This window comes from Platalea leucorodia (assembly GCF_965183815.1).
Source record: "Platalea leucorodia genome assembly, chromosome: 16".
Taxonomy (NCBI): Eukaryota; Metazoa; Chordata; class Aves; order Pelecaniformes; family Threskiornithidae; genus Platalea; species Platalea leucorodia.
This window is the reverse complement of record NC_138838.1, coordinates 3,878,530-3,891,976: the sequence shown is the minus strand read 5'-3', so window position 1 is coordinate 3,891,976 and position 13,447 is coordinate 3,878,530. Positions and strand designations below refer to the sequence as shown.

The 13,447-nt window shown below is 37.6% G+C and overlaps 1 protein-coding gene across 17 annotated transcripts in view; it reads left to right on the top strand.

The window, feature by feature from the left end:
• The window catches only part of GTF2I (general transcription factor IIi), an 81,121-nt gene that overhangs the window by 57,673 nt on the left and 10,001 nt on the right, over window positions 1-13,447 (top strand). For 16 of the 17 annotated variants that reach the window (XM_082328411.1, XM_082328421.1, XM_082328412.1 and 13 more), the window contains 13 exons: window positions 338-521; window positions 845-903; window positions 3,027-3,098; window positions 3,593-3,776; window positions 4,294-4,352; window positions 5,062-5,145; window positions 5,625-5,720; window positions 7,200-7,265; window positions 8,115-8,298; window positions 8,901-8,953; window positions 9,882-9,992; window positions 10,770-10,853; window positions 11,665-11,848. In XM_082328411.1, the coding sequence (XP_082184537.1) occupies window positions 338-521; window positions 845-903; window positions 3,027-3,098; window positions 3,593-3,776; window positions 4,294-4,352; window positions 5,062-5,145; window positions 5,625-5,720; window positions 7,200-7,265; window positions 8,115-8,298; window positions 8,901-8,953; window positions 9,882-9,992; window positions 10,770-10,853; window positions 11,665-11,848 (1,420 nt within the window). Of the gene's footprint in view, window positions 1-337; window positions 522-844; window positions 904-3,026; window positions 3,099-3,592; window positions 3,777-4,293; window positions 4,353-5,061; window positions 5,146-5,624; window positions 5,721-7,199; window positions 7,266-8,114; window positions 8,299-8,900; window positions 8,954-9,881; window positions 9,993-10,769; window positions 10,854-11,664; window positions 11,849-13,447 lie in introns of those variants that run through there. The other variant, XM_082328416.1, reaches the window with a different exon arrangement.

Below are 13,447 nucleotides of genomic sequence, written 5' to 3'. Positions count from 1 at the left end.
AAAAAATAGTCAACTTCATAAGAGCTAGAATAAAATGTTGCATGATGCTCTATAATAGATTAGAAACTTTGGATAAACCCACTGTATTATGTGGCATTGCAGAACCCAGTAATCTTCAGTCTAGCATTGTGACTGCCAATATCAACATGATGTAATATGGTAAATTTTTATATTCTTGATGTGCTGAGACTTGGGCTCTGTTGGGTTTAGATATCTTGCATTGTCCCAGATTCCAAGATCACGACTGTAACAGCCTGAAGATTTGGTAGCTTAGCTAGCTTTTAATAAAGGTTGATGGCCAAACTGTCCAGTTACTGGATGTATTTTGTTCTAACAGCCGAGGCGCTGGGGAGCACTGAGCCTAAAGCTGTCCCATACCAGAAATTTGAGGCCCATCCTACTGACCTCTGTGTTGAAGGGCTGCCAGAGAACATCCCCTTCAGGAGTCCCTCCTGGTATGGAATCCCTCGCCTTGAAAAAATAATTCAAGTGAGCAACAGAATAAAGTTTGTGATCAAAAGGTAAGTGTTTGTTTTAATGCCTAAACATGTTTGTTTGGTTTTTTTAAGAAAGAGGCCAAACAAACACCTTTTGTGTAATCAAGCACTTGGTTTCATTAAGTCATGAAGCATTCGGTCTCTAGTTACCAAATAGGCAGATTAAATATTCTGCATTATAAAGTGGGTGTTTGCAATCCAGACAAGTCTTCCGAAATATCTTTGTAGCATTTTCACAAGTGTGAAATACATAATAGAAAAATCCAAACTTTTCAATTCATGTCATAATAAGTAGTCGTATTTAATTTATGTCAAGAATGGGCAGATTATGTGCTTTCTGGTTGCAGGCCGGAGCTGCTAACTCTCACGTCAACTGAAGTTATTCAACCCAGGTCGAACACCCCAGGTAAGACAGACGCTGTCTCCAAGTGGGAATGGAAGGGATTGGTGAGGACATAAATTTGGATCGATGCAATGTTTTTCAAGAAGTAACCCTTCTGTGATGAGTGTGCCGACATGCTCTTCACGAGGTTTAAAAAGAATAAATTGATCATTATGAACATGGATGGCTTTCTGGACTGTGGTGCAGTCCAGCTGTCTTTGAATAACAGAATGGATCGCCTTCACAGCCCAGGAGAACTGGAGTTGCCATCCTTGGCCTGAATCAAAGCTCTGGAGCCCCTTAGCATTTCACAGCTGACTTTGTTGGGCTTTTGTCAGGCCTCTGTTGGTAAGGAATTGTAATGACTTCTTGTAAGCGTGAAGTGCCTTTAACATAGGAGGAGAATCCAGATTGGTTTTTATTTCCTGAGACAATCAAATGCTCTGAATTGGTGTGTTGATACTTTTCTTGCTATAGAAGTATACAATCTGCTAGTAGTAATAACACAAACTGAGATCCAGGGCTTGCTAGGTTTTTCCTCCCCCCCCCACATTTCACTGGATAAACAAACTGCAGCTTCAGGAAATAATTGTGTTGAGCTCTCTGCTGAAAAAAAAAGGAAAGAATATGATTTAATGATCACGTAATCAGTAGTCGTCTTATGTCATCAGCAATGTGTTGTGGATTTTGTTTGGATTTTAGGAAAAGGCTCATATTCAGCAAGAGGGTAGCTCAGTAGAAAAGACTGTTCATTACAGAGCAGAAGGAAAAGGCAGCATTGATTGGTTTGTTGTCAAAATCCCAGTTGTTGTCGTATTTGACAATATAACTGATAATTTGACAATAAAGTAATAACACCAGGTGCCAATGATAGCAGTTAAAACACAAGTAATAAAATCCTCTTTCTGAAAGAACTGATGTGCAGTGGCCATGATTCTTAAAACTCAGACTCTCTGAATCTTCAGAATAACGTTTCTTTTTTGTACTAGTTACATTTTTCCCTAACTTCTAGGTGAGTCTGGTATTATCAGTGCCCACAAAGCTTACCAGGGTCCAGGGTTTGATGTTAGACAGGTAAACGCAGCAAATGTTCTCTTGGGCTTAGAGCCCAGTGAAAACCATTTTTGCAGGCAAAGGCTGAGGGTCTTGTTACTGCAGATGCAGTACTTTATGTTGCTAAAGAATATTAGACCTCTTTTTAAGCAAAATATCATTCTGTTGCAAAGTAATAATTTGGTGCCCTCAACAGATAGTCTGCAAACATTTTAATTTTTTAAAATAAATTAGTCTAATTCCTTTGCCAGTGAGACTACAGCCTGTGCATAAGTATAAACACACGTGCAGGTGTTAAATACCTGTGAAATCTATCAAATAACTAAGACAGATTGCAAAAAATGTGAATGCGTCTTGCCTTGACAGTATAGGCAGCTAGAAATAACGGAGGTCAGGTAATTTGTTAGTCAAAAATATTATTTGGAAACAAAAAATTTTGTATAGTTTCCTTCCTGCACGCTTTCCACAGCTCTGAATGGTATTAGCTCAGTAGCCATTAATTGTTATTTGTGGGTTATGATGAAAGGTAATGAATTATGAATGAATTATGCTGTTTGTCAGAAAAGTCGTGCTTTTTGATGCTGCTAGTGTCCTTTGCTTTCTTCTCCACCTAATCTACAAATTGTCTGCTCTGGCTAGCACTCCTATAATTGACTTTTATTTATAATAGACAACAAGATTGAAGATGATTTTTTTTTATGCTAATCAAAATGTTTAGCAAAGCACTCTTTACATCCTCATATTCTGTTCTAAAGAGTGTTTTTCTTATGCACTATGATTAATTAATTCCAACTTTGTAAGAGCCACTAGTGTAATTCCTTCCTGCATCTAAAGGCTCTGAAGAACAAGTTCTCCCACTTGGGGCAATGTTTGAAATTTGTAACTACATTTAAACAGATTTTCCATTATGTAGAGGGAATTGCGTGTATCATTTAAGCTGCTATTAATAATCATTGCCCATTGTATGTCCTTGTCTAGTCAGATGCGATTGTGTTGATCGTTCACAAGTTCTTGTGTTGAAAAAAATGTGTCCGAATGTACCTCTCTATCTAGGACTAGGTAATACTCTGACATATATCCATTCTGGGTTTCAGTCAAAGAAGATTGGAATGTCAGGATCACAAAGCTAAGAAAGCAAGTAGAAGAGATCTTTAACATGAAGTTTGGTAAGTTCCATACTAAATGAGCTGTTTTATAATGCCGCTGTGTTTTAAAACTTGTCTGTAAAAAGAGTTTTAAATTTTACTGTACTTATTTAAACATCGGAAATGTGCTAGGTCAGATGTGGAAATTTTGACTCCTCTCACCTACTTTTTACTGACTCTTCCCTATAACTGACATTAACAACATCCTAGGCCATAGTTTTTCCAGTTGCATGATAAAGATGATGATATGTGCACAAAAAGCTTTTGGATGAAAAAAGTTCTCAGAAGAAAATAGTAGGCGCTGTAGACTTAGATGTTATCTGTAACAAAATGGATGAAGTCGCCATTTGCAATTATTCTACAGAAAATAATAGAAAATCTATTTAAATATTTCTCTTGGGTTTTTTTATTATCTCTGAGTAGCAGAGCTTCTGTAAGCCAAGCTTCTTAAAATCACTTGAGATAAAATGCCACCCATTTGAGTGTGTAAACTATCATTAAATCTTTATTTTCAGCCCAAGCTCTGGGGCTTTCAGAGGCAGTGAAAGTTCCCTATCCTGTATTTGAATCAAACCCTGAGTACTTGTACGTCGAAGGCTTGCCAGAAGGAATCCCCTTCCGGAGTCCCACATGGTTTGGAATTCCACGTCTTGAAAGAATTGTCCGTGGGAGTGGCAAAATCAAATTTGTTGTTAAAAAGTATGTTTGTAATTCAGTTATTTTTACTCCTGATTTTGAAGTTATTCAATTTTCTTCCCATCAACTTTAGGCTTTAAATGCTACCTAAATTCTGTTTCCATGAAACAGAAAGAACATTTCGCACGTATGTTTTATCTCATAAAATGATATACCTGCCTTATTAAATTTATATAGATGTATAAATTGCATGTTTCACGCATCAAGGATCTAGGGGAGAAATGGCCATGTACCTGGAAGCTTTTTTCCTTCTTTTTTTTTTCCCCCTTCTTTTTCTTTATTTTTTTGCTTGAAATAACCCAGAAGAAAATTGCAGAGTAGAAAATGTAGCTTTATGTTTTCTAACTTTTTGTGGTTATAGTAGATGGAGAGTCACCCATGTTTCTAGCAGAATTTTATTGTAGAGAGCTGATGTTATGTAAATTGGAACTCAACTGAATTCCAAGAAATTGGTAACATTTTGCTGTATTATTTTTCTTGCGTGTGTAATTGATTGGATTGTGTTCTGTTCAACTTTTAGGCCTGAGCTTGTCACTTCCTATTTGCCTCCAGGACTGGCTAGTAAAATAAACACTAAAGGTAAACAATTAAGTATTATTTGCTGCCATCAATTCATAAATACTTACTTGCTGCTTCCTTAGCAGACTGAAAGATCTTTGTGGTTGAAAAATACGGGTGTTGCAAACAAAAGGCATTATTTAAGATGATGTAGCATAGTAGCCTCTAAATCTGCTTTTAACTTGAAAAAGTTACTCAAAACATAAATCTATCTACTGTTTTTTTTTTTAACTTAAGACTGTTCCAATACAGAATATGGAATTTACCCAATTTTGACAACTTTTATTTTGCTATTAATGGCCTAAACCATATATAACTTAAAGCTGCGAACTGAAGTAAATAACAATGAGTTTTGTAAGAAAAGAATAAAAAAGAAAGTCGTTTAAGTTGGCTATAAAAAATTCAGAGGTTAATAATTTTGTTATTTCGATAATAAAAAGTACCGAAGCTGTCCCTCACACTTGGAAACAGTGAAGTCTTCTGTTCTGAAGTAGCGGAATGAAAATTTAGGTGTGATACCTGCCTTTTTCAAGAGTACTAAACCTACCTTGTAAGGCTGTGAGCGTCACTGTACTGTTCAGATTTTACAATGCAGACTGTACTTAGTACAGACGCAAGTGATTCTTCAGTCTGCTGGAATTTTCAGAATACAGCTGTGTTTTCATTAGCTGTGCAGGATATACATTACAGAGGGTTTGCGCATTACACCTTGTATTATATTGACTTCCAGCAATGAGTCCAAAGAGTTCAAAAAGGTCACGAAGTCCTGCAGGCAATTCAAAGGTCCCAGAGATTGAAGTTACTGTTGAAGAAGGTATGGAAGAAATATCCTTAAATATTCTTCTAATATTCTTCTATTCTTCTAACGTTTTCTGTTCTTCACAGTTTTCATAGCCCATAATTAATTCATACATGCACCTCATGTAGCAAACTCAGTTTCATTTCAGGGATCCAGATACACTTTAATACAGAAACAGTTTTATTTTTCATTTCTGAATAATACTGGATTCTGTGCAGATGACGGTTATGTAAAATGTTGGAGTTTGACAGCTTGCTTGGGCCTTTTATTCCAAGCAGAGATGTGGGAACTGATGTAGTCCTGCACAGAGAAATGGCAGACGTGATCAGTAGTATCAAATGCTTAAATACAACCCTAGAAGAACTCCTGAAGGGGTTTTTTATTCTACTCTTGATTCAGAAGTTTTCTCTAGTAATCAAGTTTGATGCAGTGTTCTTTTGTGTGATGGCTTGCTTCTGCTCTCTGCATGTATATATGTAATGTCTTTTTTACAGGTCCTAATAAACCACAAACAACAGATGTTCGAACCAATTCTCAAACCAATGGGTCCAATATGAGTTTCAAGCCACGAGGAAGAGAGTTTTCTTTTGGTAAATGTTGTGAGAATTAGAACATATGCATTCTCTTAATGTTGATATTGAAAATTCTGGTGATTACATATCAGAGATATTTTGAATTAATGTTTTATTCTACAGTTAGTGAACGACTGAAGTTCTTGTTCTCATGTATGTTCGGTTCTTTGTCATGTAGAATAATCTGCATCGGAGAAATCCTGGATGACGTATGGAGAATGCTGTACAAATGCAGCATGGGTCCATTAGATCGTATTAACTTGGGTTCAGAATCAGTCCCTTTAGACTTTTCCTGCTCTATTATTTCACAGTGCTGCAGACCCTTGAAGGACTTGTCTGGTGCACAGTGCCACCTGAGTGCGTAAACCCAGCTGAGGTCTGATACTGTGCATGAGCTTAAGTGCTCCACAGATCTGATATATTGAGCATCCCTGTGCAGAGATACCCAAGTGGTACGTAGGAAGTAGGAAGGATTTGAACTAACGTTAGTAAACAACGATCTATCGGAGCTGATTTTGCAAGAATGTCATTATAGACCTCTCCAGTTCTGGAAAATCAGTAAAGGAAGAGCCAGCCAGGGCTGGAGGCCATGTAGTTGTGTTCGCATGCACTGGGCTGGAGATTTTTAACTGTGGAGGACCAGGCCTGTCTGTACAGTGCTCTAGCACAGAAATCTTTGCATTGAAAGCAGGGTCAAATTTGCAAACCAGATAAATGCCTTGTAGTCAAGGGAGATGAATTAACTGTATTCAGAGTGACTGTAAGCAGTTTCCAAGTCTCGTGAAACCTCTTTTTCAGCATCCTTACTTTCTGAGGTTATTTGCTTATACTTATATAGGAGTTAGTTGTTATTTGCTTTTTTTATTTGTCCCCCATGCTTTCTTTTTAGCCATACGGTCATAAAATGTGAAACAAAGGAATTCTTTACTCCTGCTGAGCCAGTTTAGAATGAATATAAAGTACTGATTTGGTATGACTGCTCCTTTTGGCATGGGCAGTATTCATATTCACAGTTGTTTACAGTTTTCTTGGACATGCTTGTCATTGTTAGGCCTAGGCTTTTTTTAAGCTTTAGTCTGCAACTTTTTTAAACTTTCAACTGAGTTTTTATTTTTGTACACCAGCTATGGACCACTTACTGCAGCCACAAGTAAACTGGTTTAGGAATTGCTGCTGGTCGCTGTCGGAAACAAAATGCCTAGCTAGATGGACATTTAATCTTACCCACTGAAGATTAATTTCAATTTTAATCGTCCTTGCTTTAGTTAGCAGCATTTTTCAAAGCTTTAGGAAAATGAGGATTCATGTGGATATAGGTTTAGACTGCAGCAGAACGTTTCAGTGCCGTTTGCAGGGTGATAGCCATTTTGCGCATTTTACTGTCATAGTAAATAGGTTATCAAGCATAATAATTTATTAAACATTTATTAAAATATTCTTCAAGGACTGATTCATTGTGTGCATGTTGATGTAATTCTTCCAATTTCCTCCTGGCAGAGGCGTGGAATGCCAAAATTACTGACTTAAAGCAGAAAGTCGAAAACCTTTTTAATGAAAAATGTGGTAAGTTTATTGATTCTTTTTTGCTGAGATGTCTTTCTTATGAACATGCAGTTAGATGTATGATAGATAAATTCACATGTTTATTCCAAAGATACTGCAATCCTGTGTACTCTAGGAAATCTCTCATTTGAGTTCATTCTAGTCTAGGTTGCTTGCAATTCTGTGTCACGTTTCCACTAGTTATTTTATTTGGGCTTGGAAATGGAGAAGTTGTGGTTGCATTACTACTTCTTTAGACCCAGAGACATAGTGACTCCACATCCTGGCACATCTTTTAAGTTTTCTTCACTTTGCTTATGGATGGGACTTTGTGTGACTTCAGCCTCTGCATGACTCAGTATGTTACGGATGGTATCTGGAGAGATGTGCTCCATCGTATCCCAGCGCTTCTTCTAGTGCAGGCTGTTAGGAAGCTAACGACTTTTGGAAGTACTGACTTCTCATTACTCTTCTGAGTCCAGTTTTTGGAACAAGAACACTGATGTCACCTGCCCTCGGTGCTACGTTCTAGCAGAGACAAAGACAGAATACACTGCCTGTAACAAAGTGGAGTACAACCAGGATAGTCTTGTGTGCAGAGCAAGCCAGTGGCATCAGCTGTCGATAAATACTAATATTTTCAACTGAAAATTATGATCAGATTTACTGTAACAGAAAGAGTTATGTTTGAGACTCTTTATTTTCTTCCTGCCTACTCATAGCTGTCACCAAAAAAAAGCAAAGCCTGCTGGTTCCACCTAATCTAGTATGTATGTGCTAACTATTATATACCATTTATACCTGAGATTTTCCTTTCTATAGACACATCAGTTATCTAGCTGGTAGCCTCTTTGCTCTGTTGCATTTCAGGGGAAGCGCTGGGGCTGACTGAACCGGTGAAGGTGCCGTTTGCATTGTTTGAATCCTTCCCGGAGGTTTTCTATGTGGAAGGACTACCCGAGGGGGTGCCGTTCCGCCGACCTTCTACTTTTGGAATTCCAAGACTAGAGAAGATCCTGAGAAACAAATCGAAGATAAAATTCATTATTAAAAAGTAAGACTCCCATATGTCTTTGATAATCCATTCTGTGAGAATTGAAATGTAGACCAAAAAATGAAATTGTGTTGCCGAGTTGCTGAATTACTCTATAAAATACACACTGGGATATTTTTAGTAAATGAGGAAATGGTCCGAAAGCTCTTGTAGAGGTGGAGCAAGATATAGTAATCTCTTTTTGTTCTGAAAGCACTCACAACCTGTTTTTGGAGGAAGAGCAAGCCCAGATTTCTTAGCCTATTTCAGTTACCACATCACTGCATGGAGCACTTATGGGTTACTCATGAAACTTGCCGGCAGTGTACTAAGAACTGAGAAGTGGAGATTCATATATTGGAGGTTGTAAGAATTTATTTTTCTTGTCTAGAATAGGTTTCTAGGCACACTACCCATGTGCCAGTGTAGAAACAGTGGCAAGAGAAGTTGCAGAGCCTCTCAGCCATTGCCGTCTTGGCTGTCTGTTTGGCTGAGAGTAATACAGCATTTATGATATCGCTTAGTTCCTGTCTTTAATAAATTAATATTAGAAAATCTCATTTTCTTTAATGTTGATGAATGTAATTTTATTACTGTACATGAATTGTTCAATCTGTTTGCAGGCCTGAGATGTTTGAGGCGGCTGTTAAGGAAAGTTCTGCTAGAAGCCCCCAAAGTGAGTTTTGCAACTGCTTTATGTTCTAGATAGCAGTCTCTTTCAAGGATTAAATACAAATCAGGAGTGCTGCATGGCGTTACTGAGTTCCTGAAAGATTCATTCTACATTGTGGTTGGTTTGCTTATTTGTTTTTAAGATGGGAGAAGCACTTTCCAGTTACAGTTTTAACATAGCTTTAGCAAGGGAGTATTAATTTTTTTTTAAGTTATTCACAATAATCATGCCTCTAATACATTCTTTACTACCTTTTATCAAAATGTAAGAAGCAACATGTGATTCACAGAAGTAATTCAGGTCTAGAGATAAATTATTTGCATCTGATATATAGGTCATCTAAATGAGGAGTGCTCTGCAGATAGGAGTGCAGATAGCCAGTAGAAAATTGTGTCAGGCAGGTCATGGATTAAATGTTTTAAGTTGTATTGTTATCTGTTACTATGGGTTGGCAAAACCCCACTGAATTAGTTGAACTATGCTAGTTTGTGCCACTGGACAGTGTGGCTTACAAATCTAACTGCTAAGGGTTTTCTTTTCTGAGTGCATGCAGTGACCATGTGGATCAGTAGGTGTTACTGAATTAACTGCAAGTACTATGATTTTTCTGTTAATAAAAATACCAAAATACCTGTTCCACAATCTCTTTTTTTTTTTTCCTTTTCTTAAGAGTCTTTTTAGAAAACCAGGTAGGTAAAGATTAACATTGTCTTTAACCTAGCCCTTTCTCCTCTTGGGTTGGAAAGAGAGAGTTGTGTGTACCTTCAATAAGTATGTCGCATTGCAAGCTGAACCCATTTTGAAAATGGGACTGGGTCTGTCTTGGAAAATTTTGCAAATACCTGTTATTTTGCTGTATTTTCTTTATATATGACAATCAAGATTTTAGGCTCTTTACAACTTTTTTTTAAATTCATTCTCTTACTTTTAGGAAAAAATAATTCATCTAATATAGCCAATACAGCAAGCACCACAACAAACACAGTGGTGAACACAGCTGCAGGTGTTGAAGACCTTAACATCATTCAAGTAACTATACCAGGTGTGTATACTGTCAGGTTGCACATCATACTTTTTGTGCTTATGTTCTCCATGACATTTGTTTAGTCTGATGAAGTTTTTTCCTACAGTCAGGTTGGTTCCCTGAAATACAAGTACAGTCAACAAAGAGCATAATTTAGCATTCTGTTTTTGCTGAGATGTTAAATATTTTCTGACACTCGTGAATATCTATTCAGTGGCATCTCTAGAATATTCTTGGTCCAGTCCCTAGTTAAGAAGTATCCACATTCTTCCCTTTATTCTCATGCAATAAATTAATTACTGTTTTGCAATTTTGTTGGCAACTTCAAGAGATCGGGACTCGGACTGAATTGAATAACCACGCAGACTGAACTGCTTTGTCTTATTACTACTACTTCCGCAGGCATATATTACATTTGTTAGAAACTGGGAGGAACATCGCATGCTGCGGCCATCTATTGAACGTCACTTTGCTTTTACCTTTCCCCGCCATTATATGTACTGTAACAAAATAAAATATAATTTGTGGTTTTCGATTAAATCTACAAAACCATCTCTAGATACTAAGTCTAATGTTGGTTATGGAAATACTTTGAAGCTTCTCACAGATTTCTTAACAACCATCTATTTTTGTGTATTTCTACAATTCTGTGTTACTGCTAAAACTGGGAACAAAGACGGGGCCTATTTCAGAGCATTCAGATATACCTGCTTTGAGTAAACACGTAGTGATAAACAAGCTTCAGGGGGAAAAAAAATTGCTTAATTCTGATGCTATTCTAACAATTTCTTCCAGATGATGAAAGTGAGCGACTGTCAAAAGTAGAGAAAGCCAGACAATTGAGAGAGCAAGTAAATGATCTTTTTAGCCGGAAATTTGGTAATTGCTTCTTCTTCCACATTTTTACATAGGTGTGAATGCAATTAATGTTGTTCGTATTGAAGTTACTGAGTCATCATGGAATGATACATATGATCGTTAAAATGAACAAATTGGAAAATTGTATATGAATTTTGTGCTTTGACTTCAAAAGGAATCTCTTGTAAGTGATGTAGGTTGTTTGGTGTTTCAAAGAAAAAATCCCAAGAGTATAGATTGCTTTATGTTCCCCCCCTTCCTGTTTACTTCTGTGTAAACATGGATGAAATATTTATTTTGCTGGCAAACCATGATTCTTCTTAGGGCTTCAGAGACCTCTTAATACTTGAGACTACAGTAATTTTTGAAATTCAAGTTAACCCTTTTGCTGTGTATGGTTTTCTTTATTGCTACTGTGTATTTGCATTGTACAGCAATAATGACCTGAGTTTCTTTATCTGAAATTCCTTCACTAGTGCTGCACTGAATTGCTTTTTGTGCGCATTGCAGGAAACGCTTTGTCTTCCTTCATGTAGCTATTTCCTTAGATACCCTGTTCTATACCTTTTTTTAGTAAAAACAGAATCTGGGTCCTTTATATGGTGAGCTGTTAGAGCTGAAGCTGTAACTAATGATCTCGTAGTAACATTCATGAGTGTAATCCAAAACATCTAACACTGTAATGGTTTAATTGTCAAGTGGATTTTCATAGTTTCAGATCTGATAGAAAGCTTGGGTTTGCATTTAGTTTCTTAATCGTCTGAGGACTTTTTCTTCAATGTGTAATCATAAACATGTAGACTTGAAAATAAACATGGCCTCTCTCACTTAGGTGAAGCCATTGGTATGAGTTTCCCTGTGAAAGTCCCATACAGAAAAATCACTATCAACCCTGGCTGTGTGGTGGTGGATGGGATGCCTCCTGGCGTGGCGTTCAAAGCTCCCAGTTATCTGGAAATCAGCTCCATGAGGAAGATTTTGGAATCAGCAGAGTTTATCAAATTTACTGTCATTCGGTATGTAGTTGCCATTGATCAGATTGTACAGATGTTGTGAGGACGGCCCTGCAGCTTGAATAAATTGAGATTCGAAAGAACAGAAGTTACAGTGCGTCTTTCAATAGTGGAAGGTGTTGGCTCTTTTGGAAACAATATGTCAAGTCAAATGAAGCCCAGGTGTTCATAGCAGGAATGAAGATGGTAACTCTTTGGAGGACATGTTCAGTTTGGTATGACAAAGGGCATATTATTAATACTGCGTATTACAGCAAGCTGCCTTTTGAGTTGAAATCTATTCATATTATATAAGAGAGTCCTAAATTGTTGTGGGCCTTGCGCTCCCATTTATCAGATCAAGCCTTGAGACAGGTCCAGAGCTTGTTGGCTCTTGACAGTAAATAGTATGTTTGTAGTAGTATTAATATTTTTTAAGTATTTCAGTTGAGTTAAAATTCCTGAGTTAAGGTAAGCTCTTTGATAAATGTTCTTTTTCCTACAAAATGAGTTTATCTACAATATATAAAAATACAATACTGCCCAATTACAATATAAGTGAATTTTATTTGTATGTGTATGTTTGCATAGACGTATATACGCACACACATATATTTGTATGCATGAAACAGAATAGATGAAACTTTGGAATTATACTCGGAAGGAGTTCAGTAATTGAAAATAAAAATTTATGAGTTTATGTAACTTCTCGAATCATAGACTGCTTCACAAGAGTCTAAAAGCTTCAATTTATCTTTAGATAGAGATAAATTTCTGTCGTGGTTTAACCCCAGCCAGCAGCTAAGCACCACGCAGCCGCTCGCTCACTCCCCACCAGTGGGATGGGGGAGAGAATCAGAAGGGTAAAAGGGAGAAAACTCGTGGGTTGAGATAAGAACAGTTTAATAATTGAAGCAAAATAAATTAGAAGAGTTAAATAGGCAAAGCAAAAACCGTGCACGCAAACAAAACAAAACAAGGAATTCATTCACTCCTTCCCATCGGCAGGCAGGTGTTCAGCCATCCCCAGGAAAGCAGGGCTCCATCACGCGTAACGGTTACTTGGGAAGACAAACGCCATCGCGCCTAATGTCCCCCTCCTTCCTTCTTCTTCCCCCAGCTTATATATACTGAGCATGGAATAGCCCTTGGGCCAGTCTGGGTCAGCACCCCCCCGGCTGTGCCCCCTCCCAGCTTCTTGTGCCCCCGGTAGAGCATGGGAAGCTGAAGAGTCCTTGGCCGGTGTGAGCGCCACGTAGCACCTATTTAGAGACAGCTTAGCACTACTTAGCAAGAACCAAAGCATCAGTGTATCATCGACGTTGTTCTCATCCTAAGCCCAAAACACAGCCCCATACCGGCTACCAAGACGAAAATTAACTCTATCCCAGCTGAAACCAGGACAATTTCTCACATCTATTTTACTGAGGGATCTGAATTCTCGACCCTTAATCATGAGGAGTTCTAACTGAAGGGACTTTTGCTTGATATGTTTTATTTAATTGAGCTCTGAAGAAGAGGTGACTCCCTTGTTAATTAGCTGTGACTGAGGGAAGGATTTACATCTTTCTGTGTATTTTACTATTCAAAATGCTAGCAAACAAATCACAGTGCCCAAGAGCT